Source organism: Sciurus vulgaris (genome assembly GCF_902686455.1).
Source record: "Sciurus vulgaris genome assembly, chromosome: 11".
Lineage (NCBI taxonomy): Eukaryota > Metazoa > Chordata > Mammalia > Rodentia > Sciuridae > Sciurus > Sciurus vulgaris.
This window is the reverse complement of record NC_136472.1, coordinates 22,624,817-22,650,170: the sequence shown is the minus strand read 5'-3', so window position 1 is coordinate 22,650,170 and position 25,354 is coordinate 22,624,817. Positions and strand designations below refer to the sequence as shown.

The 25,354-nt window shown below is 35.8% G+C and overlaps 1 protein-coding gene and 2 pseudogenes across 4 annotated transcripts; 2 read left to right on the top strand and 1 right to left on the bottom strand.

Moving 5' to 3' along the window:
- The first annotated feature begins 5,683 nt into the window (after positions 1-5,683).
- On the top strand, positions 5,684-6,638 carry LOC306639048 (olfactory receptor 4C11-like; annotated as a pseudogene). Its single transcript has one exon. The product of its transcript is annotated as an olfactory receptor 4C11-like (transcript).
- A 4,498-nt stretch (positions 6,639-11,136) lies between these two features.
- Positions 11,137-16,536, top strand: LOC306639033 (olfactory receptor 4C16-like). 2 transcript variants are annotated; one of them, XM_079102477.1, is made up of 2 exons: positions 11,137-11,250; positions 15,673-16,536. In XM_079102477.1, the coding sequence occupies exon 2, from the start codon at positions 15,768-15,770 to the stop codon at positions 16,377-16,379; it is 612 nt and encodes a 203-aa protein (XP_078958603.1). In that variant the 5' UTR covers positions 11,137-11,250; positions 15,673-15,767; the 3' UTR covers positions 16,380-16,536. The 2 variants fall into 2 exon arrangements, with proteins under 2 accessions (XP_078958603.1, XP_078958602.1); XM_079102476.1 differs by lacking the exon at positions 11,137-11,250 and having other exon boundaries at positions 15,398-16,536.
- Positions 16,537-22,710: 6,174 nt separating this feature from the next.
- Positions 22,711-23,644, bottom strand: LOC306639772 (olfactory receptor 4P4-like; annotated as a pseudogene). The gene has a single exon. The product of its transcript is annotated as an olfactory receptor 4P4-like (transcript).
- Positions 23,645-25,354: the final 1,710 nt, after the last annotated feature.

The following is a 25,354-nucleotide window of genomic DNA, read 5'->3' as shown; positions in this document are numbered from 1 at the left end:
TTGGCATTAGTTCTTTAAAGCTTTGGTTGAATTCAGCTTAGATTCCATCAGGTCCCAGGTTTTCTTTGTTGAAAGGCTTTTATTGTTTTGTTTTGTTTTACTTCTTGTTTTTCATTACAAGTTATTAGTCTGTTTAGGTTCTCTATGTCCTCTTGATGCAGTTTTGGCAAATTATATTTGTCTACAAAAGTATCTGTTTATTCTATATTTTCCAATTATTGAAGTATTAGTTTTCAAAATAGTCCCTAATGATTTGCTGAATTTCTGGATTGTCTATGTTGATTTCTCCTTTTAATCTCTAATTTTATTAATTTAATTTATATTCTTTTGTCTTTTGGTTAATTTGGCTAAAGGCTTATTAATTTTGTTTACCTTTTCAAAGAATGAACTCTTTGCTTCCTCCTTCTGTAGTTTTGGATTTTAAATTATTGTTTTATTTTCACAGACTACATTGTGGATTTTGTGTGTGGGGGTGGCTGGGGATTGAACCCAGGGCCTTTTGCAAGGTGGGCATGCACTCTACCAACCAAGCTATAACACTAGCCTTTGCATTTTGATTCATTGTACACAAATGGGGTACATCTTTTCATATCTATGGTTGTGCACGATGTAGATTCATACCATTCGTGTAATCATACATGTACATAGGGTAACAATGTCTGTCTCAGTCCTCCATTTTTCATAGCCCCCCTCACTCTCATTTCCCTCTATATAATCTAAAGTTTTCTTCTTTTTTAAAGGCATTGAGGTGCATCATTAGGTAGTTTAGTTTGGATATTTATGATTTTCTTATTCAGGGACTCATAGCTATACAATTTCCTCTTAGGACTATCTTCGTAGTGTCCCAGAGGAACTGATATGTTATATCATTATTCTCATTTATGATTTTTTAAAATCTCCCTGAATTTTCTATATCATCCATTCATCATTCAAATATTTTGTTCAATCTCTTTTTATATTTGTTTGTTTGATCATGTTGATTTCTAATTTCATTCTATTACGATCTGATAAGAGGCAAGAAATTATATATACATATGTACTTATATATATGTAATATACATACATATCTAATTTTTTATGGATTTTCTAAGAGTTGCTTTGTGGCCTACACACTGCTTCTGGGTTCAACTCCTAATTTCCACACATAGGTGAGAACTTGCAGTACATTTCTTTCTACTTTCTTTTCAAGAATACTACCCACCCTTAGTAACTTCAGGTGCCATGTTGGACAATGGATGCCTTCAACTTGTGTATCATATATATCACTTGTTTCTCTTCTGACCAATGCTTCCCACTCTACACCCCCCAACACACTAACTGCTGATAACTATAAATCTACTCAGAAATTGTTGTTTTTGCTGTTGATGTTGAACCACTTTTTTTTCACATTTTTATTGATTCTTTCTTATACGTGATGATAGAATTTATTCTGATGTAATTATAAAAATGTGGAATATAATTTACTAAATCTTTTCTTGTTTGTTTCCACATATAGGTGAGAACATGTAATATTCGTCTTTCTATGTCTGATTTACATCACTTATTGTGCTACAAATGGCTTGAATAGTATTCCATTGTATATACATAATATTTTATTTATTCTTTCATCCCTTCATATATACTTAGGTTGATTCCTTCTCTCACTATTGTGAATAGGGTTGCAATAAACGTGAGAGTTCAAATATCTCTTAGAAATACAATTTTTATTGTCTTTGGATATATACACAGTACCACCTTTCAGGGTCACATGGTAGCTCAATTTATATTTACTTTTTAATTTTACTTTAACAATTGAAATTGTGTATAATTATGGGTTTAGGTTGGTGTGTAATCCAATTCACAATTTAATTGAGAAAAATACTTAAAATAAATTTAACAAAGAAGTTTGTTTTAAATTTTTTGATAATTGCAAATTATTTTCCAAAAAGTCCATATTAATTTACATTCCTACCAGTGTGAAAGAATTCCCTTTGTACATGTTAGCCATATTCTCCATATTCTTGCCAATGTTTTATAAAAATATTATTCATTTAAATTTTTATTTTGAATAGCTTCAATCACAAAAAAGATTTCATAAGGTTCTTTACAATGCTGAATGTCCAATTATGAATGTAAGTCATTTTGAGAACAGGGTGCCACTCTTGACCAGCAATACAAATTTAAAAATATAAAGATGAAGCGTCACTTCTTGCCAATATTTTTCTTACTTCTTTTTCATTTAAGCTATTCTAACATATGTGATGTAGTACATCACTGTGGTTTTAAGTTCTCTAATATTTAGTGATGCTCCACATTTTTCATGCATTTGTTGGTCATTTATACATCGTTATTTTTCTTTTCCTTTGGGGGGGTGCTGGGGGTTGAACCCAGGGTCTTGTGCTTGCAAGACAAGCACTCTACTGACTGAGTTATCTCCCCAGCCGCCAATAAACATCATTTTTTTAAAAAATATCTATTAGGATCCTTTTTTGCATTTCTCAATCTGGTTATCTTTTTTCTTGCTATTGAGTTGAGTTTATTATTTATTTTGAATATTGAGCCAATTTAGAATGAAATACACCTCCACAAGAAAAGGGAGAGGAACTTTGATTTACATAGTACCTGTAATGAATAGTAAAAAATATTTTGCTAGTGAAAGAACCTGTGCAAAAAAGAGTGCATTATTTATAGTTTAATTTACTTAAGTTTCAGGAAAAAAATCATCTATGGTGTCAAGAAACTGAAAGCAGCAGAGCAGGAATTGCCTTTGGGGGTGAGGGAGTGGCAATTGTCTAAGTTTCAACAACTCCTTCCACACTGATCTCCCTTCTGTTTTCATGGGCTCCTTCCCCCACTTTTCCACTTAATTTGCCTTAACTTTCGCATTCAAGAGAAAAGAATCAACTCTTGACTCTGGGTATGGTTTATTTAACTGAGCATGGTGATCTGCACTTCCATCCATTTGCCTCCCAATAACATAATTTCATTCTTCTTTAGGGCTGAGTAAAACTTCACTGTGCATATATGGCACATTTTCTGTACCCATTCATCTGCTCGTGCAAATCTGGGTTGGTTCCACAAATTGGTTATTGTGAATTGCACTTCTGTAATCATTTATATACCTGTAACACTACAGTATGCTGATTTTAGTTATTTTAAATAAATACCAAAGAGTGGAAAAGCTGGATCGATGGTGTTCACACTCCTAGTCTTCTCACCTCTATAAATTTATCTATCCATATACATACATAAGGGAAATAGATATATTGATGTAGGCGAACATATTTTATTTTACTTAATGTACAGAAGCCAAAAATATTTTCTACTTCTCTTTTTCCTAAAAGAATCCTTAAAGAATATGCTTCTTAGAAAATATCCAATTGAGGAAGCGAATCTATAGCGTGGTGGTTTATGATGCGCTTAAAGAGCTCTGAATTTCACAAATACCTCTATACAGACTCACCATGGTACTCAAGCTTCTGAAGCTCAGTGCTGTTTGAAATTAACATATTCCTCCTGTACACAACAGAAGACATTTGTGAGGAATCAGTGAAAGGCTGACATCAATAACATTCTCTCCTCAGGTAAGGTTTTTAATTTTTTTTTTATTGTGGCATGATTATAATATATTTCCAAGTATTATCAAAGTGAGTAATTTAAAAATAGATCCTCCTCACATCATGAACCCAAAGAAAGCAGTGTTCCTCTACAAATATTTTTGTAGTCTTTTAAATAATATTCATTTACATAAGGATGTATATGTATGCAAGCAATGTTTTCCTGTTAATTAAAATTGTACCATCCTATGAGAATACTGTGTTGATATCTTGAATTACAATATACAAATATTTTAGAAACAATTTTGTATGTATGCTTTACAGTATCTGCATAAAAGTATCCTTGATTTCTTCATTGACATTTTGATGATTCTTGAAGTTGCTTCCTCTGTTTACTACAACTGAAAGGGCTGCAGTACTGATTTTGATCACAGCTACTTAGTTGGATTTGTTTATCAGATCTAAGATGATTCTTTGTGCCTGAGTGGCTGTGTCTACGGAAAGGAATCTCTGGATCAAGGTCTGCATGCAGTCATGAGATTACAGACTTTGAGATTACTTTCTAAGAGCTTGTAAGCACTTGAACTCCCTCCAAAGACTGGTGTTATTGACTGTTTCTTACACATTTCTTCACATCTTTTGTTAAGGGACAGTTATCATATATTGCTTTATTGATCTGATATAGGTGCAAAAGATATTCAACTAATATTTTAATTTGAATGTACTAAGTGTGAATAATATTGAGCATTGACCCATATGCTAATCTTTCTAATAAAAAAGAATCTCTTTTGTAATATTTTCTTTGCTCTCTGTTAAATTGTACTGTGATTTTTAAGACTGATGTGTGATCCATTTGTATTTGAAGAAATTATGCTTTCATATGTCAAACATGATACATATATATGAATATATATACATTTTTACCCTTTCGGTATATATCTTTTGCTTTTGATGGTGATATTATTTGGGATTTATGGTATAAAGTAAAGAAAATGTGTTCAGTATTTAATGAGTGAAAATAATTATTACTTTCCTTTTTGTATCTATCTTCTTTTATTTGAAGTCAGGATAGAGGAGGAGTATACGTACCAAGAATTTCATTGAAAGCTTAATTAATGAATAAAGTATCCAGAAATGATTTTCTAAACACCTAGTGGCACTCATAAACTTTAAATTAGAGAAATGTTTTTGTTCATGTCAGCTGTTCTCCATATTGGTCTCAGAGTCTGTTTATTTCATATGTGTACTTGCTGAGGACCCCAAACAAAATTTTACAAAGGGGTAAATTTAACATTGAATATGAAGACTAATTTAAAAAAATGTTTTAAATAGGGGAAGTTGGAAATGAAAAGAACTAGATAATTCAAGAGGTAACTGTTAAGAAAATAAAATTAGTCAAGAGGTTAAAATGTTTGAAGCTGCTGGACCAGACTAATTGAATTGTCACACAGTGGTTTTTTTTTTTTTTTTTTTTTTTTTCTTTATTCTTTTCTTCCTTCTGGTCTTCCCCCTACTGTGCTCTTAGATTATATCAACCTATTATGTCCAATCATCTTACATATAGGAGATCTATCAAAAACTATAATATTTTGTAGGACATCTACAAAATGGCTTAATTCAACTTTTTATAGGTGTCCTATATATAGGACAAGTAAATATAATGGGGTAAAGAAGACAATCTCAAGTATTTAAACAATCATCACTGGAGTGCTCAAAATACTATGCATTTTAATTGTAGCTCTAGGATCAAAGAATGTGAAAGGCTATTGAAGTAAATCATGTAGGATTTCTCTAGGTTTGCAATGCACCGTCCTAATATTGATAGATCCTTATTGAAAACTAATGAAACACATTAAGATTGGAAGCTATCTTCTGATAACAAATCTAATAGAGTCTTATTCACTTTGCTAGATGAAGCCCTTCCTTTTTATTACTTTCATAATTCATTATTTTCACATGCAATTGATGAATGCATTAAAAAACTTCTAGAAATTCAATTTTATTCAGAAAATTACATAGAATTGTGATGATAACCCCTTGGAAATTTTCTGCTTCATGACTGATAATTTATATTTTCAGGAAACATTTAGTATTTATTTTACATTTTCTTCTTTTCTCCTTTGCAGATTGAGGGTTTCCAACCCGCCATGCCCCCACATCAACTGAGACGATGCAGCAAAACAACAACATGACTGAGTTCATATTGCTAGGGTTGACACAGGACCCTCTGAGGCAGAAAATGGTGTTTTTAATCTTCTTAATTTTCTATGTGGGGACCGTAGTGGGGAATATGCTCATTATTGTGACCATCAAGTGCAGCCGGTCACTTGGGAGCCCCATGTACTTCTTCCTGTTTTATCTGTCCTTTGCTGATTCCTGCTTTTCCACATCCACAGCCCCTAGATTGATTGTGGATGCTCTCTCTACAAAAAAGTCATATCCTACAATGAGTGCATGACACAGGTCTTTGCTCTTCACTTATTTGGATGCATGGAGATCTTTGTCCTCATCCTCATGGCTGCTGATCGCTATGTGGCCATTTGTAAGCCTTTGCATTACCCAAGGATCACGAGGAGGCAGGTCTGCCTCATCTTGATTATTCTAGCCTGGATAGGGTCTTTTATACATTCCACTGCTCAGGTTATCCTGGTCTTGAGATTGCCCTTCTGTGGACCCAATTTGATTGACCATTACTGCTGTGATCTGCAGCCCTTGTTGAAACTCACCTGCATGGACACTTACAAGATTAATCTGCTATTGGTGACTAACAGTGGGGCAATTTGCTCAAGCAGCTTCATGCTTTTGATGATCTCATACATTGTCATCCTACATTCTCTGAGAAACCATAGTGCAGAGGGGAGGAAAAAGGCCCTATCCACTTGCACTTCTCACATCATTGTAATAGTCTTGTTCTTTGGCCCCTGTATATTCACATATACACGCCCCCTAACCACCTTCCCCATGGACAAGATGGTGTCGGTATTCTATACCATTGGAACACCCTTCCTCAACCCACTCATCTACACACTGAGGAACGCAGAGGTGAAAAATGCCATGAGAAAGCTGTGGCATGTTAAAACTGCATCAGAAAGCAAGCGATGAATTGAGGGCCAAGTCTTATACTTATTCAGTTGTGATTTGATGAATAAGTATATATATGAAATACAATCTCATCTGAATATTGCAGGTTCTTAATGTTTTTAGTTAACAAACCATGTTAATTTTAAGTCACTTTGTGTGTGTCAGAGCTAGGTAGAGTATTCAGGTACTCTTGGTCTAATAGACTTTTTAGAGTCTTTTTATTTTCCACAATCCTGATTATACCATTGAGCTATAACATAACATTTGATTTTCTTACTGATGAGTTATGTTCTTGATTCATAGACAGGAGCTTCCCTGAAATCTTAATTCTGGCTTATAGTTTTTCTGAGAGTTCAGTTCTGGCATTGCTGCCTGTGAGCTACATCTCACAACACTGTCTGAATACGGGTTGGGTAAGAACTCTTCAAACTTGTAAGCACCCCCCAATAATGTAGAGTTCTTGGTATTTAATTTTCTCTATAATAGATTTCTAACAAGGTATTGGGCTTCTTCCTGAATATTTTAGGGTCAAGGGATGGATTCATTTTATCAGAGCATCACATTTAATTTCACTACCAGTTGGGGTTTGAAAAGTTACATTCTCTTTAATCAGAGGTTTTACTTGTTATATTCTAAATTTGTTTTTTCTCTATTGTTTACTTTGGCTATTAAGACAAACAGAACACTATTTATGACATTCCTAAATGTGCTAGTGAAAAACCTTGAGATATTTAGCTATTTAAGTGATTAGTGCATTGATGTTATAATAACAAAACAGTGGGACTCAAGAAATAGAAGGATAAGATAATAGATGTTGCAAACCAAATTGAAAGTTTTATTTTAAATATAATGAAGATACAACATATTTTCAGAGACTGAAGATTAAAGAGATAGAAGCTGGTTTTTAGAATAAAAAGATATGATCTGTATTACAAAATTGATGATTATCTTTTTACTTGTTTCATTCACATCAACTTAATTCAGACCATATCATTTCATTCTTCTTTAAGGCTGAGTAGTATTCCATTGTGTACATACTACATTTTCTTTATCCATTCCTCTGTTAAAGGGCCCCTAGATTGGTTCCATCATTTAACTATTGTTAGTTGAGCTGCTGTCAACATTGACTTGCTTCATCACTGTAGCATGCTGATTTTAAGTCCATTATGTATGCAGTTTGATCTTTTGTTTATTTTTTAAGACAGGGTCTTTCTGTGTTGACCAAGCTCTCCTGGAACTCCTGGTCAAAGTAGTTATTTCTTTTCAACCTTCAGATGACCTTGGCATATAGGTGTATGCCACCATGTGTGGCTTATTTTCTCAGTTTTAATTTGACTACTAGTGCTTTTGATATATAAAAATATCTTCCATTTCTAATTTCACTAAGTATCTTCTTTTTCATTTTTTACTTGTTCTAATAAGTTATACATGACAGTAGAATGCATTTATGCATTTTGATGAATGATTCATAAATGGAGTAAAATTTTTCATTATACCCAAAGGACTTAAAATCAGCATGCTACAGTGACACAGTCACACACCAATGTTTATAGCAGCTCAACTCACAAAAGCTAAACCCTGGAATCAACCTACGTGTCCTTCAACAGATGAATGGATAAAGAAAATATAGCTGCTTCTTTTTCTGTTTTTGTGTCCACTTCCTTTTTGTTTCCTGAGAAATAATAAAGTCCAGTGCTCACATTGGTGTCCCACAACTGATACATCAGGCATGATGAGGATCTTAGATTTAATAGACCACAGGAATATGAGTCCAACATAGATTTGTTTGATCTTCTCCTTTCATAACACCCACACATGTGCACACACATACACACACGTGCATGTGCATGCACACTCCTAAACCCCAATACAGGATTTTTCGACCATGGCTTCTGTCAAAGATGATTTTCAAACAATTGAAGTTCCTAAATGCAGGGACAATTAGAATTACTAGTTTCTCTTTAGATCAGTCATGTGGAAAGGTGGGTAGTCACTCCAGAATTACCCTTTGGCTGGAGATTGGTGTCATTCCACATTATAAAGGTCACTTAATTTACTGATATCTCAAATTATTTTTCACATGAACTTACCAATATCATAATTTGAATTACTATTTTAAAATAATTATTACCAAAGCCAGTTCTTCAGCCCTGCCCAGGAATTCTTACTTTTAAATTAACCTTCCTCTGTCTTCATCTGTCAACTAAATATTTTAATTTGCATAACTCATGGCTTCCTGAATTTCAACAAGTCCTCATTAAATTACTATGGATTTTCAACTCCACAGCCTGAGTCTACATCACTCAACCAATAGAAATGTGTTCTAGGGCTTTGTAGTTATCTGTGGTTTTTTAAAATTTTAAATGGTATAGAAAGATATGTGTAAATAGTAAAAACCATGGAATGAGGTAATCATTAGTGCAGATCTTGTTACTGAATTTACAAGCATGTAAGCTGAGCAAGCTGCTTAACTTCTATGACCTTCACTTTTTTCTCATGAACTATTGATGACTTTTACCTCATGAAATATGTGTGTGAATTAAAACTACAACTTATACAAAGTGACAAATACAGAGCATAGTATACAAAAAACAGTCAATAAGTATCTGGTGAAAGAAAATTATTTCAACATAAAATGCTTAGTCGTAAGGTGTCTTTTTACTCACATGAGTTGGCAAAACAAGTGGAAATTAATTTGAAAATTATTTTGCAATCCATGTTCATTGTACATATTAATCCTGATAATATTTGCTATAAATTTGTTATTTGTAATGGGGGAAGTCTAGAGTACACAGCTTGGAACCTATGATTTCAGAATGCAACAATAACTTCCCTAGATTGACCTTGAAAATAAATTACAAGACCTAGAAAACTTGTCTTTTAGTGCAAGATGAAGTAACAGAGGGCACTGGATGGGATTGAGTCCTATCCTGATTTTTCACTTCCTTTTTCACCTATGACAGTCTTGTTTTTTCCCTGCTTTATTATCCATTGGTGATTTTTCTCTTTTACCCTGGACCTCTGTTCAGCCTGAAGCACTTAATATGTCAAAACTCTTGTTTGTATCTGACAAATTATTTTGAGGAGGATTTTCTTCCATTTTCTTTCCTTTCTTTTTTTTTTGCAGGGGGTGCTGGGAATTGAACTCAGGGACGCTCCACCACTGAGTCACACTCCCAGTCCTCTTTTGCATTTTATTTAGAGACAGGGTTGCACTGAGTTGCTTAGTGACTCACTTTTGCTGAGACTGGCTTTGAACTCACAATCCTCTTGCCTCAGCCTTGCTGGGATTACATGTGTGCACCACCATGTCGGGCTGCTTGCTATTCTTATATTAAAGTAGAAAACCCAAACTTAAGTGTATTACAATTGAGATGCTCATGGATAGCAAAGTACAGGAAGCCTTGGGGAATAATACTCTTTTGGATACTAATGCCTTACATCATTCTGTCTTAAAATATCCCTCCTGGAATATAGACAGGAATTATTCTTTCCAGTTTTCTATGAAAGGCCACTATCATTTGAAATACAATGAGCACACCTGACTTCTCTAACAGGTAAGTGAGAGTTTTGTCCATCATTGTGGACAGAGACATCTTGACAAAATAATAAAATGTAACTTTCAATTTTTAGTTCTATAGGTCTCCTAACTACACTACTGACATATATTCTGGGAAAGGAAAATATTTTTGAAAACAAAGAACAACACAATGGTGCTTCTTTTAGATTAATGTTTATGTAGGAAATAAATTAATAAAAACAAGTATTGGGAGATAGATGATTTTTAAACTCAACTAATAATTTATGAGCACCAGGCATGTAAAGTCATCATTACGTGGGAGAAAAGAGATAACTTAATTAAGATTTAGCACTATTTCTTCAAATGGAAGAATGTATTAAGAAAAGTGTTAATGTTTTTAAATTAGGTTGCTGGGCAGAATACATCCTCAGTAGGTGTGTGGGTACTAGAAAATGAGAAGAGATTATGTCTGATCAGGACTCAGAAAAATGGCTATAAGAAATAAAGACTTTGACAAGCTACTAAAGAATGTCAGCCTTTCCATCTCTGAGTGAGGGTCTTAAATACATATTGATTTTCACAGTATACAATTAATATTCCTTGCCAGTTTCCTAAGTGGTATTTAAAGAGCACAGCTTGAACTTCAGACATTTCTGGTACTTATAAGTTGAAGCATAAAATAAACAAGATGATGCATTATAAACTAAACACCGTATAATGAAGGTGAAAGATAGATAGATAGATAGATAGATAGATAGATAGATAGATAGATAGATAGATAGATGATAGATAAATAGATAGATAGATCACAGGAAGGAGTTCCTGAAAATAGTTTGGATAAAGAGCCTTCCCTTTACCTAGATATTTGTTCATGTCTGGATTTCTTCTGTGTTGTCCAATCTACCCTTGCTTATCCACAGTGCTCCTGCACTGTCTGTGGCATTTACAAAGAGGAATAACAGTATATTGATGTGATGATATTTGGGGCAGCCAGATACACAATGAAAGGACAATGGTACTGAATGTTATGATGAGCTTTGGACCATATACAGGGCTGTTCTCCAGGGCAGTTCTTGGCCAGTGAGCAGGAATTATGGTATTCAGTTTCATAAGGTAAGGAGCTCAAGGAAAGTAGATTATATTACTCCCAAATTTGGCTTATGGGGGATAAAACACCATTGGAGTGCATATCAGTTTTCCAACAAAGAATAGGAAATTCTGAATAGAATAAAGTGAGTGTAGAGATTTTCCAGATGTATCAGACTGAATCCAAGTTGGGTAGTTTGAGAGAGAGGCCGGAAGGAGCAGCAGAGCCCCTGGCTGTGATTCTGTAGCAGGAATCACAGGAGATCCCTGACACTGCCTCTCTCCCCGCTCCATCCTCCACACAATGCTGCCTCCCTTCCTTTCAGCACTTCTGGTGCCAACCACGCCAACAGGTTATCTGCTTATTAATGTCATTGTGACAAGTTTTTTCATTCTAAGTTTGGCCAGTTCTAACTGAGGATTTGAGGCAAGTACATTAATTCTTAGGTGATTTATTTGTTGATGCTTGTTTTTGATGATACCAGGGATTGAAGACAGGAGCAATCTACATCTGAGCTACATCCCAAGTTTTTTTCTTTTCTTTTCTTTTTTTTTTTTAATAAAATCTTGACAGGGCCTCTCCCTAAGTTACCAAGTTTCCTCACATTTGCGATCTTCCTGTCTCAGCCTCCCAAGTAACTGAGATTAAAAGTGTTCATCACTGTGCCAGGCATTATTAGTAGTGACATTTGTCTCCAAACCATTGTGTATACACACACACATACAAACATGAAAGTATGAATTAATACCAGGAAGACATGTAAAACCTCTTCCTTTATCCTTAAGGGGGAAAGTTTCTTGAGAAACAAAACAAACAAAAATAAGACAAACACTCTAAAATGATCATTTTGTGAGTTTTACATCCCCAATGTCATACATCACATCATGGTGTTTTTCAAACTTCAAAATCTTGTACTTTGAGTTGTGGAGTTAATTTACAAAGTTATTTAAAATCAATCTTAGGTTTTGTTTTGTTCCTGGCTTTATAAAGTAAGAGCATGATTATGTCTCTACATACAGGATAGATAGAAAACCCCAGAAAATTAATAATGTGAATGTGTTTTGTAATGAGAGCAGTACTACAACAGTGACAAATGCAATTGCCTTTCAGAAGTGGTAAAGAGTAGTTAGTTCAAAAACATTTGGAAGATACCACATTGTACAGGTGTTGGTTTGGAACTTGGGGAATAATATCCTGATAACACCTATTTTTCCAATACTCTTATTCTAGGAAGGTAGCTTGTGTGGTAAGCAGTGATATGTGATGTTATTTTACAAGCTGTAAAGAATGGTTTCAGAAAGCAGGAGTGAGAATTTCCTTCATCATAATATAATTATTAATAGCTGCCTTGGACATCTTTCTTGGAAATTAAGACCTGAAGTGAACTAAATGGAAATTGAAAGGCATTTCTGGAAAGCAAAGAGCAAGATCAGCTTGGATTCCCTACACTCTGTGTTTTTAGCTTCTGGATTCTTCATTTCCCATCATAAAGATGCCACAGGATGTGCATATTAATCTTCAGTATGCTTCCAATGCAGCTGAACCTAAGGTGATGAAAGCATACCTCAATTAATATTTAGTGGTTTGAGAGCTATGTGCCCTATTTTCTGGATTGCAGGGTATTGAAGATTGTAAAATAATCTTTGTTTAAGAGTCAAGAACCTTTAAATATATTTGGGGGTTGCAGAAAAAGGTTTTCAAGGATATCAAGAAATACATGATGAATGTAGTATAGTTGTCTGGAATATAAAAGGATTGAAATGAGCTTCATGGGCACAGTTGTTGCTGGGAACTAATGTTATTCTGATACTATTGATTACATTTTTTAAAAGGACCAAAAATTATTAAAAACTTAAATAGATCATATGTATGAATAATTTATCTTGAAATACATGTACAAGTGTAAAAAAGTGTAAAAAAGAAATAAGCTTCTCTAGAAAATGAATAAGCTAAAAGGAAAGATGTTTTATATATATACATGGCTGTTGGCCACTATGTGGCCATCTATGAGCCACTACACTACATGCACTACATGATGTAATAAAGTATTTAGTATTTAGTCAAATACTAAATGTTATAAAGGTGCTTGATGGTTGAACATATTTTGTTTATACAAAATATATACATGTTTTATATATATACATGTGTATACATACATATATTTGGATATAGTTAGATATAATAGTTTTATATATTTACACACACCCACACACACACATATTCACACACTGATAATGATGGCTAAAATCATGAAGAGATAGGCACTTTTAAATCATCTTACTTCCAGTGCCTACTTACTACTCATGTCAATATATGTGATAAATCCCTTTGTGAATATATGCAGGAGAAAATGAGCTTATTGTAATGGTTATGGTATCAGGACTCAGGTCCTTTGTAGTTAAAATCCTTGCCCAATGTTATATAGTACAAAGGGTTTTGTTTGGTTTTTCCTGTCAAAATAACTAAGTCAGACACTTGTCCGAAAGTGTTTTAGATTTGGAGAAAGATTTATTCAAGTCTATTGAAATTAAAATTTACCAAGGGAGAAAAGAAAAAAAAAAAACAAGCAGAAGTAAAATTTTGTCTCAATTTAGTTCATCATAGTATGTGTTTTGATTCACTCACATCTTCCAAAATAATTTATTGCTATTATGAATGAGATATGGGGAAGACAATAGGTTAAGTGTGTCTTCTGTATTTTATTTAAATACACAGCATTTCAGCTTATAATTTTCCTTCCAACATCATCTTGACTAGAAAGTTCATGATAATATTATTTTTCCAAATTTAGAAAAAGAATTCTTTGTTAAAAGAAGTGTATGTACATATCTGAATATACCACAGTGAATTTTATCTTTCTGTATATTTATAAAGCACCAATTAAAAAAAATAATAAATAAATAGAAGGTAGACCAGTAGAGTGGAGGACAGGAAAGTGGGGAGGAAGGAGAGGAGAAAAGAAAAATACTGAGGACTGAAATGGGCCAAATTATATTCCATGAATGTGGGATAATGTCAAAGTGAACTCAACTATTATGTACAACTATAATGTGTGAGTGAAAACTTTATTTTAAAGTGACATTCGAAAGGTGAGTGAACATTGAGTATATCAGGAATGGAAAGAAATTGAACAAAATTCCGTTAGTGACTATTGTGCCTCATTTTAAGCCACATCCCCTGTGATTTCTGCCTTCCTGGTATGCTCCAGAAATGTGAGGTTTGAAACATTAAGATCATGACCTGGTCCTAACCAAGTGATCAGTAGTAACCACCACACATAACCAATTCATATCAAATTAAGTTAAAAACCTGAACCTTGAAAACATTTAACTGTCAAGTAGAATAACCCCCCCTTTACGTTAGAAATGTCTTTGGGGACTCTGAGGGCTCTAAGATCTGTTTTCAGAAATGGGAGAAATAGAAGCAGAACTGGGATCTTGGAACTGTAACAGGAAAAACATTCATTAGGGTTCATTCATATGTCAGATACTAAATGTTATAAAGGTGCTTGATGGGTGAACAAAATCATTAACAAGATCAAGTGCTTCTTTCTCCTCTTTTCAAGCTGGCATGTATGCTGGGAAATAATGGAGAGAAGTAGAACATATTATGTAGCTATGAACCATATCTATTTTTGTAACTAAGTTTAATAAATATGAGATCTCTTACATAGAGAAACACTTAGATGGGTCTGAGGGTAGCATGTAACTTCACATTCTTTCATGAAATTCCAAGGGCAATCAAATGAGTCCTAATGCTAAGTGTTGCACCATGCAGACATACTGCCAAGATTTTTTTATAAGGAAAAAAAGGAAGTAGATAACAACATGGTGTAATATCTAAGGAGCAGAATCAATCAGAATTATGCCAAAGCTAAGAAAGAGTTGTAATTGAAGAACTGTGTAGGAAAGTATCATATTCATATGTTTATGAATGAGATATGGGAAAGACAATAGGTTAAGTATATCTTTAAAAAATAATATTCCACTAAGTGATCACTACAAATTGAGGAATCAAGTGTTGAGAGGACTTATTAAGAAATCATATCTGGATGGTACCCAAAGATTAATGTTCTATTTGTTTGAATATCTCATAATCACATACAGCACCATGAACTATTTTGCTCAACTATTTCATAACTTAACAGAACACACCATAAATGAAATCCATTCTGTTTTGCAGATAAACCTTCTCATACTAGCCTTTTCTCTTTCATGAAATCATGCAGCTGAACAATAATGTGACTGAATTCATCTTACTTGGGTTAACCCAGGATCCACTGAGGAAGAAAATAATATTTGCCATATTTTTGTTTTTCTATTTGGGGATGTTGGTGGGTAACTTGCTGATTATCACCACCATCAAGACCAGTCAGGCCCTCGGCAGTCCAATGTACTTCTTCCTTTTCTACTTGTCCTTATCTGACACCTGCTTCTCTACTTCCATAGCTCCTAGAACACTTGTGGATGCCCTTTCAAAGAAGACCACAATTTCCTTCAACCAGTGCATAATCCAAGTCTTTACATTGCACTTCTTTGGCTGTATGGAGGTTTTCATCCTCATCCTTATGGCTGTTGACCGCTATGTGGCCATTTGTAAGCCACTGCACTACATGACCATCATGAGCCACCGGGTCTGTAGTGTGTTGGTAGCTGTGGCCTGGGTGGGGTCCTGTGTGCATTCTTTAGTTCAGATTTTCCTTGCCTTGAGTTTACCTTACTGTGGTCCCAATGAAATCGATCACTACTTCTGTGACTTGGAACCCTTGTTGAAGCTCGCCTGTGCAGACACATATGTGATCAACCTACTCCTGGTGTCCAACAGCGGGGCCATTTGTACAGTGAGTTTTGTCATGTTGATGTTCTCCTATGTTATCATCTTGCATTCTCTGAGAAACCACAGTGCAGAAGGGAGGAGAAAGGCCCTCTCCACCTGCATCTCTCACATCATTGTGGTCATCTTGTTCTTTGGCCCTTGCATATTTATATACACACGGCCTGCAACCACCTTCCCCATGGATAAGATGATAGCTGTGTTTTATACCATTGGAACACCTTTGCTGAACCCTCTGATTTACACACTGAGGAATGCAGAAGTGAAAAATGCCATGAGGAAGTTGTGGAGTAAGAAACTGGTCTCAGATAATGTGAGATGAATGGAGGTTTTCAATCCTCATTAGTTTGGATTAAACTAGAAGTAATTAGAAAAAATTAACTTCTGATATCAGATTTATCAGCATAGTCCCTAGAAAAAGATGTGTACATGGACACTGGCTAGTTTGAATTGAATGTATGTAGAAAAGGAGACAGGATGAGGTACAAACATGTATGTAAGCATTAGTGCCTTAAATATTGTCCACATCTGTGACCCTATTTCTTTCATTTGCCTAATATCACTTGATACCTCTTGTAGAATTTATCTAGTGGTTTTCTTGCCTTTTTTTACAGTAGTGCTTGGTGTTCTCTGCTTTTCAATATTGTACCAAGTGTTCAAATCCACAGACTGGCAGATTCTCATTCTTTCACATAGTCTGATTTATTAGAAAATTAAACCAGTTATATCTGATTATAACTTATTTGTTCTTCCTGACCATTAGAATGTACCATATGCAAATAAATTTAAGAGTGTCTTGTTATCATGGATTTTATAGATAATCTAGTATTCCCCTAACCAATAATTTGGACTCATACCATATGTTTACATAGAACCTTCTGGAATAGTGGTAGAATATGGACAGAAATTCCAACATTCTGAAGAATTCCTTAGATCTTAAGGACACTTAGTTGTTTTGTTTCCTTTGGCTAATAAATGCATTCATTTTCTAAAAGATAATTTATGTTCCTAATATGATTCCTTATAATTTGAGGGATTGTCATAAAGCATTGTTAATTCCATTTGTGGAAATTTTCTCATAATATGGTGTTATGATTGTGGCTCAGATGACTCAAATAAAAAATGATTATATTTACAAGGACTAGAAACTAAGAATATAAGTAGTTAAGTCAGATGTAGTGGTGCATCCCTGCAATCCCAATGACTCAGGAGGCTGAAATAGGAAGATCGCAAGTTCAAGAACAGCTTCCTCAACTTAGAGGGACCCTGTCTCAAAATTTTGAAAAAGGACTATGAATGTAGCTCAGTGGTAGAGCAGCCCTTGATTCAATCCTCAGTACTGCAAAGTAAATACATATATATAACCAGGTGATGTTAAGGAATTTAAAAATATGAATGGATTTTAACAAAGTTTTTTATACCAGAAGGAGAATTTTAAGCTTTGTAACAAATATTTACCAAAAGTGTATGAATTATGAAACTTCCTTCTGGAAAAGGCAGAACTGAAGACAATACAAAAGAGTAAGTAGTCGCCAGTTTTCAGAAGAGAAGAGTAAAAAACAAGTGGAGTGCATAAGATTTTAAGACAGTGTAATGGTAGATACATGACAAGAGGTAGGTCATAAAACTCTACATACTAAAAGGAATTGGCAACATAATCTGTGCATTTCATTAAAAATGAATTAATGGTGCTGGGGAGATAGCTCAGTTGGTAAAGTGCTTGCCCTACGAGCACAGTGCTCTAGGATCAATCTCCAGCATCGTGAAAAAAAAAAAAAAAAAAAAAAAAAAAGAATTAATGATGGTTCAAAAGCTTTAACAAAAGTTCTACACCAATGCAATAGGCCACAGAAGAGAACTTTAAGGGGCAAGTGCAGGTATCAAGGATTCTTTGCACTTTCTGTGTAATTTTCATGTGACTCTAAAACTGCTCTAAAAGTAAAGTGTATTTTTAAAAGTTATGCTCACAACAGAAAGATTAACATCTCATTATTAGTTTTTAAAATGTATTATTGGAAAACCTCCCAAAGTTTTCCCTAGTGCACAACACAGATGACATACATGACTTTATTAAATGGACAATACTATAATTTCTGTGTGCCATTTTTAAATAATGACAAGTGTTAAATACAGCCACATCAATGTTCATAGCTGCTCAATTCACCATAGCCAGATTGTGGAACCAACCTAGATGCCCTTCAGTTGATGAATGGATAAAGAAACCGTGGCATATATATATACAATGGAATATTACTCTGCCATGAAGAATGATAAAATTATGGCATTTGCAGGCAAATGGATGAAATTGGAGAATATCATGCTAAGTAAGATAAGCTAATCTCAAAAAACTAAAGGATGAATGATATCGCTGATAAGCAGATGAGGACATAAAATGGGGGTAGGAGGGGTTAGCATCAGGGTTAGGGTTAGGTTTGAGGTTAGGGATAAGGAGGGTGGTAAGAATGGAGGAAGGAAGGACTGTATAGATGGAAAAGAGGGGTGGGAGAGGTGGGGAGGATGGGAAAAAATAACAGAATGAATCAAAAAAAATAGGCAGAGACAAAAAATCATATTGTATCATTATGTACAAATGAGCAAGGATAATAAGGATGGCTGACTTCTATCAGAAAATGTGGAAGTGATATGCAAAAGAAAAGCACATTTAAAGTAAGGAAAAACAGTGTCAATACAGAATTCTGTACTAAGTGCAGACAGCTTTCAAAACTAGCTAAAACAATGACCTTACCTACTAATCAAAAGCAGAGACACATGACCAAAGGACTACATCAAGTTGAAGAGAAAACATACCACATGGAAATTCAGAACTCCAGGAAGAAATGGAGAGTACTAGAATATATGTAATCACATAATATTTTTCTTCCTAAATTCTTTAAATACCATTGACTACTTAAAACTCAAAAATAAAGAATGGTTTTATACATTTTAAATAACACATGGCAGAAAAATATATGCAATAAAAGCTCAACTTATAAGTATAAATGGAATTATACCTCTTAAGTTTCTTATATTACATATCGAGTTTTTCTTTAATTCAATATAAATTTTCATAATTCTGCCTGCCATATATTTTATACAAAATGGACTTATTTTTCATTTATCATGTTATTATTAACCTGTCACAATGATATTTCATTATAATTTCAAATACTAAAACACTAAAAGAACAGTAAGGACAGGTGCCATTTTGAAGCCAGTTTCCAGTCTGCTGGGTGTTCCAATCTATCCTAACAAATATAAATATATGAATAATCTTAAAAGTTAACTCTTCTTGGATCCTTAGGAGAAATGAGGTTACAAGTCACACTACTATTTCATAATTGGAGAGAATTAAAGAAATGGAATCACCAGCTACCAGAGAGAAAACCCAGGTTGGAAATCTCAGCATTAACAATGAGGTGTAGGAAAGCATTAGCTGTTAACTGGAAATATTTCAAGGCTCCAAGTACATAAGAGATGAACTTCAGGGGCATCCCCTGTGAGTTTTACATGCTGGAAATGTATTCATTTCTCATAGTAAGAACTTGAGGAAATTCTCTTGTCTTCCTGTCAGAAAGATGATAAAGGAACCAGTTTGAGTACTGGAGTGAATTCTGTCTGCCTTAACAAGGTGTGCCTTCAGGAAAAATTAGCTAACAAGCTAACCTGCTGGGGTGTTATCAGAGCAAACTGACCTAGAGATGTAAAAATCCAACTCCAACCCCCTCAGCCATCCAGTCCAAATCAGAAGGGGGGCTATGAAGAACTTGTGAACCACAGTCCATGAACCAGGCTCACTGCTACACTGAGACCTGTCATGAGACTATAGTATGCGTCTCCTCCCTGGCAACTTAAACCACAGTGCTAAAGAGCTATTTATATGCCTATAGAGAAAAATTTACACAGCATAATAAAAAGTAAAAGCAAAGCAAAACAAAAACAAAGAACACAGTTTAAAAGACAATGTAGACAGTAGAACAACAACCAGATTGGCAGTGATGTAAGTTTTTTTAGACCAGAAATTAAAACAAATATGATTGATATACAAAGGACTTCTAGTCATTTAAATCTCTTAGAATGAAAACATAAGACTTCTTGGCTAAAATATTTATTTTGCACAGTTCTGGAGAATAGGAAATTCATTATTAAGTTGCCACTTGGTTTGGTTCCTGGAAAGAACCTCTTGCTGGTTTTCAGATGTCCATGCTCTGCCATGTCCTCTTATGGCAGAGGGCACAGAGGGAGGGAATTCAGACTCCATTCTCTTTTATTGATGGGGCACCAATCCCACACATGAGGACTCTACCTACCCAACTGAATTCCTCCTAAAGCCTCCACCTCTTAATGTCTTCCTGATGTGGGTTAGGATTTCAACATGTGAGTTTTGAATTCATGAATTCAGTCCATAGCAAGGTTCTCATGGATAAAGCACACAGACTGCAAGGTCAGATGGGAAATGTAAGCAGGAATTGGCAGACCTAGTATCTAGGTCCATGAAATGTGTTTTGAATCCTGGCCCCACAGAGATGGTACTCTTGATTATGTACAGGGTAGATGGACTTCAGCCTGTGTCCACAGGGGCCATTCTAATGTACTGAGGCTTCTAAGTACTAAATTAGGCCTTGCTCTTCTAACACTGAGATGAACTTATAGACTGAGTGCTTAGGGCCTGTCCTGTAGATTGAATCGCCAGATGAGATTGTGCACCTGTGGTGACTGGTTTGGAGCCTGGTTTACAGGGGTGATCCTGGAATTTTAGTCCATGGGAAATATCCTGGTTTTGAGATCTGCTGGGATGAACTTGGACTCTATGTGCCTTGGAGAGGTCATGAACCCTAAATACTGAAGAATCTTGGACCACTCAGACCATTCTAGAGCTTGAAAATGACTTTATGCTGAAGTAGGTATGGAGAATGGGGACATACAGCCTAGGGCCAGCCTGGTGCTATCCTGTTACTTGAACCTTTGAAGATTGACTTGAAGCCTGAGCCCACTGCGGAGAGCCTGCATGTTAGCTGATCTGGAAGCTAGTTCCCACAGGGATTAAATGAAACCTGGTCAAAAGGAATGGTCCTGGGGCCTGAGATTGTGGAAGCCGGTCCAGCAACGGGAATTACTAGGACAAGAATGGCCCCTTAATCTGTTGTTTGTGACAGGACTGGCCTTGAGTGTGAGGCCATGGTGACTGACCTGACACAGATTAAACATGGATTTGTATGCTCAGCACCAGTGTGGTGCCTGGGGCCAGGGGGACGATCCTGGAACAGAAATAGGGCTGGAACCTGGGGCGATGGAATCCTATTTGGCAGGAGGGAGGGCTTGGAAGTTCAGACAATGGGTGCCATTCTGGACTGTGTGTCAGTAATGTTTGTCCTGGACTCTGACTCAGTGATGATGACTTGAGGGACAGGGTCACAGGGCCAGCCTGGTGCTGGACTGGGCCTGAATCCTGGTTCTGTGGGACAGGCTTGGATCTATGGCTGCAGAATCTAGCCTGGCAATAGGGCAGACTGGGAAATTCAGTCCAGGGGTGCCAGGTGGGACTTTGTATCAGAAGGGTCTGCTTGAGGACTGAGATTGTGGGAGCCAGTCTGGCAACTAAGGTCCTGGGACCTTTCAAGTCCCTGGGGCTAAAGTCAGTATTTTGATGTGACTGGTCGAGAGCCTCGGGTTACAAGAGTTGGACAAGAGGTGAGGCAGCCCCAGGATCTCCCAGTCAGGCCTAGATTCTGGGCCTCCGGTGCTGTGGTGAGCTGGAGTCTAGTCCATAGGTAGTGAAGCTAGAATCCGGTGCTGCAAGAGTCTGCACAGCACTAGATTTTACTGAGCAGCCCCCGCCTAGGGGTCTATGGTCACGTTCACTGTTCACTTCCCTCTTCTGGCTGGGAGAGTATTGCTCTTCATGCCTGGGGTTGGGAAAAAGGGAGAAGGAAAGTGTCTGCCTTTTCCAATTCATCTTTTCTAATGTCTGTGTTACACTCAGATGCCATAAAATCTCACTTGGTTTCTTAACTCCTGTGAAAGGATATTTGTACATTGACAGTCACTCAGATTAATGTTTCTGTGGAGGGAAGAGTGATAGAAGTTCCTATTTCATCAATTTTATAATGGCATTACCTCAATTTGAAACTTCTCATTAGTAAAATATATCACCTACAGTTATTAAAAATCCCTTATAATAACTTCCATCAATCACAATATGAATAGGAAAACTACATTGTGTCCCTCTATTTTCAAAGCTTAAAATACGCAACAGATACATCTTTTTCACATTTTGTCATTTTTTAATTGCAGTGGAAGCCTCAGAAAAGAAGTTCTTAATTCTCAGTATCTATAACAGAGGTCTCAGTTGAAATACCTGTTTTCTAAGACAAGGCACAACTTACAAACCACACAGCATTCCTAATTTGAATCAATAGCAGTAACATAATTTTCCTTTTGGTTTATGAAAGGCAGAATAACTGTTAGAACGTCAGAACCCGGAAGGACCTGGAGATCATTTGGTTCCTTTCTCTTGTGTACAGTCTTAGAAATGTAAAGCAACAGAAGGAGAGTGGCCAGAAGTCGTCTCTCTTCCATGTGCTGCTGTGGGTGATGCATACCACCTCTCAGCACATGCCCTCTTTACTGACATTGATTCAGTGTAGAGAACAAAATCAGGCCAAGGGCGCCAACCCCAAGGCTTCATTCCCTTCAGACAATCTCTGTGGGCCCCACTCTTTCCTCATGTCATTCTTCATGTCTGCATTTCTCATTGTGTAAATGAGAGGGTTGAACAATGGGGTGATCATGGTATAAAACAGAGCAGACAGATGGGCCATGGGGACATAGGTGAAGATGAGGGGCAAGAAGAACATGAGCACAACCGTGATGTGCAAGCCACAGGTGGAGAGGGCTTTGTGACGGCCCTCAGATGAGCAAGTCCTCAAGGTGGACAGGATGATGACGTAAGAAATTACCAAGGCAACAAAGGCCAGAATGGACAGCACCCCTGTGGTGGTAACGATTATGATCTTCAAGAGCCTTGTGTCAGTGCAGGCCAATTTCAACAGGGGAAGACATCACAGAAATAGTGGTCTATCTGATTGGGGCCACAGAAGGGAAGTTGAATAATGATCAACACCTGCATCAGTGAATGGATAAAAGCTCCAATGACAGAAGCTATCAAAAGGATGTAGCACACCATCTGCTCATGATTACCACAGAGTAAAGGGGTCTACAGATGGCTACATAGTGACCATAGGCCATGGCCACCAAGGTAAAGATCTCTGTGGCTCCAAAGAAGTGGGAATGAAACATCTGGGACACGCAGCCACTGAAGGAGATGGTGTTCCACTGAACCAGTAAGTCTGTGATCAGTTTGGGAGTCACTGTGGAAGTGAAGCAGACATCCATGAAGGACAGGTAGCTGAGGAAAAAGTACATGGGTTGCTCACAAAGGTGGCTTCCCCTGATGATGAGAAGAATGGCCAGGTTTCCTGAAAGAATTGCAAGACAGCAAAGTGAAAATATCACAATGCAGGTAGCCTTCACATCCTCATTGGTAAATAGTCCCAGAAGAATAAATTCAGTAACATTTTCATATTCCATTTTTTTCCATGGGCTTGATTATTTAAAGGGAAAGGATAATATGCCTGAAACACTAGACCTTTGGAAATCATTGATTTATTTTCAAAATCTTGTGTTTGTTCAGGAAATATATATATATATTATGAATCAACAAGTATAATTGGCAGGATACAGAAGTGGATAAAATATATAAATATTTACTCACAAACAGAGGGCAGGTCATTGCAGCAGACTCAATAGTAACAAGGACAGCATGGAAAATCAATCGTGATGGTGATGAATTTCAAACCCTCACACTTATCTTGAACAGCAGAGTGAATACTTTAAGTACAAAACCCAGTTTTCAGTTCAATTTTAAGATGACATTGCAGTATTACTTAATACTACATAAATTTACTTAATAGGAGTTTTGAAATCCCCAGTCTGTTTAAAAAGCCAATAGGTTGTCTCTTCTTCAGGATGGATACTGTCATTCTCAATTCTTCTAAACTGCTAAATTTAAAAGTTGATCATGTCTAGTGACATTGTATTTCAGCAAACTCATTATCCCAAATATTTAAACCTCTGGATAGCAATCTCATAAATTCCCTTTAGGACTTAGAACAGTGTGTTTTATTAAATGAAGGGAGAGGGAGAGCAACCAGCCAATCTGTGGAGAAGAGGGTTGATCCATTGTATGGGCCTCCAGAATGGTTAGTGCTTCCTGGACTTTTCCTTTTGTCCCAGTTCTTTTTCCTGTCTCATCCAGGAGTTCTCAAGTTCTCATCATGTGAGTTCTGTTGTCACATTTTCTAGCATTTCTTTTGCCAACAGCAAACTTGCATTCAGAGATTTTTCTTCACTTCATCTGTTTTACTGCCTTGGATCTCTGAATTGAATCATGTTTCTTCCAGGTTTGCTACATGTCCATTGTCAAATCCTGGAATTTGTCAGTAAAAGAGGAAATATATTTGATGCAAATGATCACACTACATCTCTTACTTCCATTCTGCAACCTGGAGTAACCTGATGTAAAATGTGTCACACAACTGCCAAACTGAAGCCAAGTTTTATAAAAAGTGAATCCTACTGACTGATGAAAATTTGTCAGCAAGCTTGTAAAGAATTAGGACAGCAAGGAATCTATCCCTTTTGTACTGTATGAGTTCCTATGAAAAATGTTTTGGAAAAATTGCATTTGATATACAAAGAGATTTTCAATAGAACTTTAGACATTTTATGGACAAGTGACTTATGACCATAAAGTTAACAGTTTCCGGTTTAATTTCTTTTGCCGGGGGCTGAGTGGGCAGTATTCTGTAGTAGTGTTGTGAAAATCCAATTGCAATAGACCTGAAAGGTGATATGAATTTTTTGAATAAAAGCTTGAAAATTATTTTAATTTTTACCATCCCTGAAAAGGTAAACTTATCGTTGAACATGGAATTTTGGTGGAAATGTAAACAGATTAAAACCGGTAAACATATTTATGGTTTATGATTAGGAAAGATAAATGTAGTAAAAAAGGTAGTTTGTTCCCAATTAATAAATACAGTCAATATTTAATCACCAAAATTGTGACAAAATTTTTAGTAAAATTTGAAAAGTACATTCCCCAAATTCAGCACTAGTCAATATCCAGCATGGATAAATAAAAATGTCTTTTCAGATATTGAAATATATTAAAATGTATGACAATTAAAGAAGTGTTATGAAATACAGATGACATCACTCAAACACAGGCAATAAACA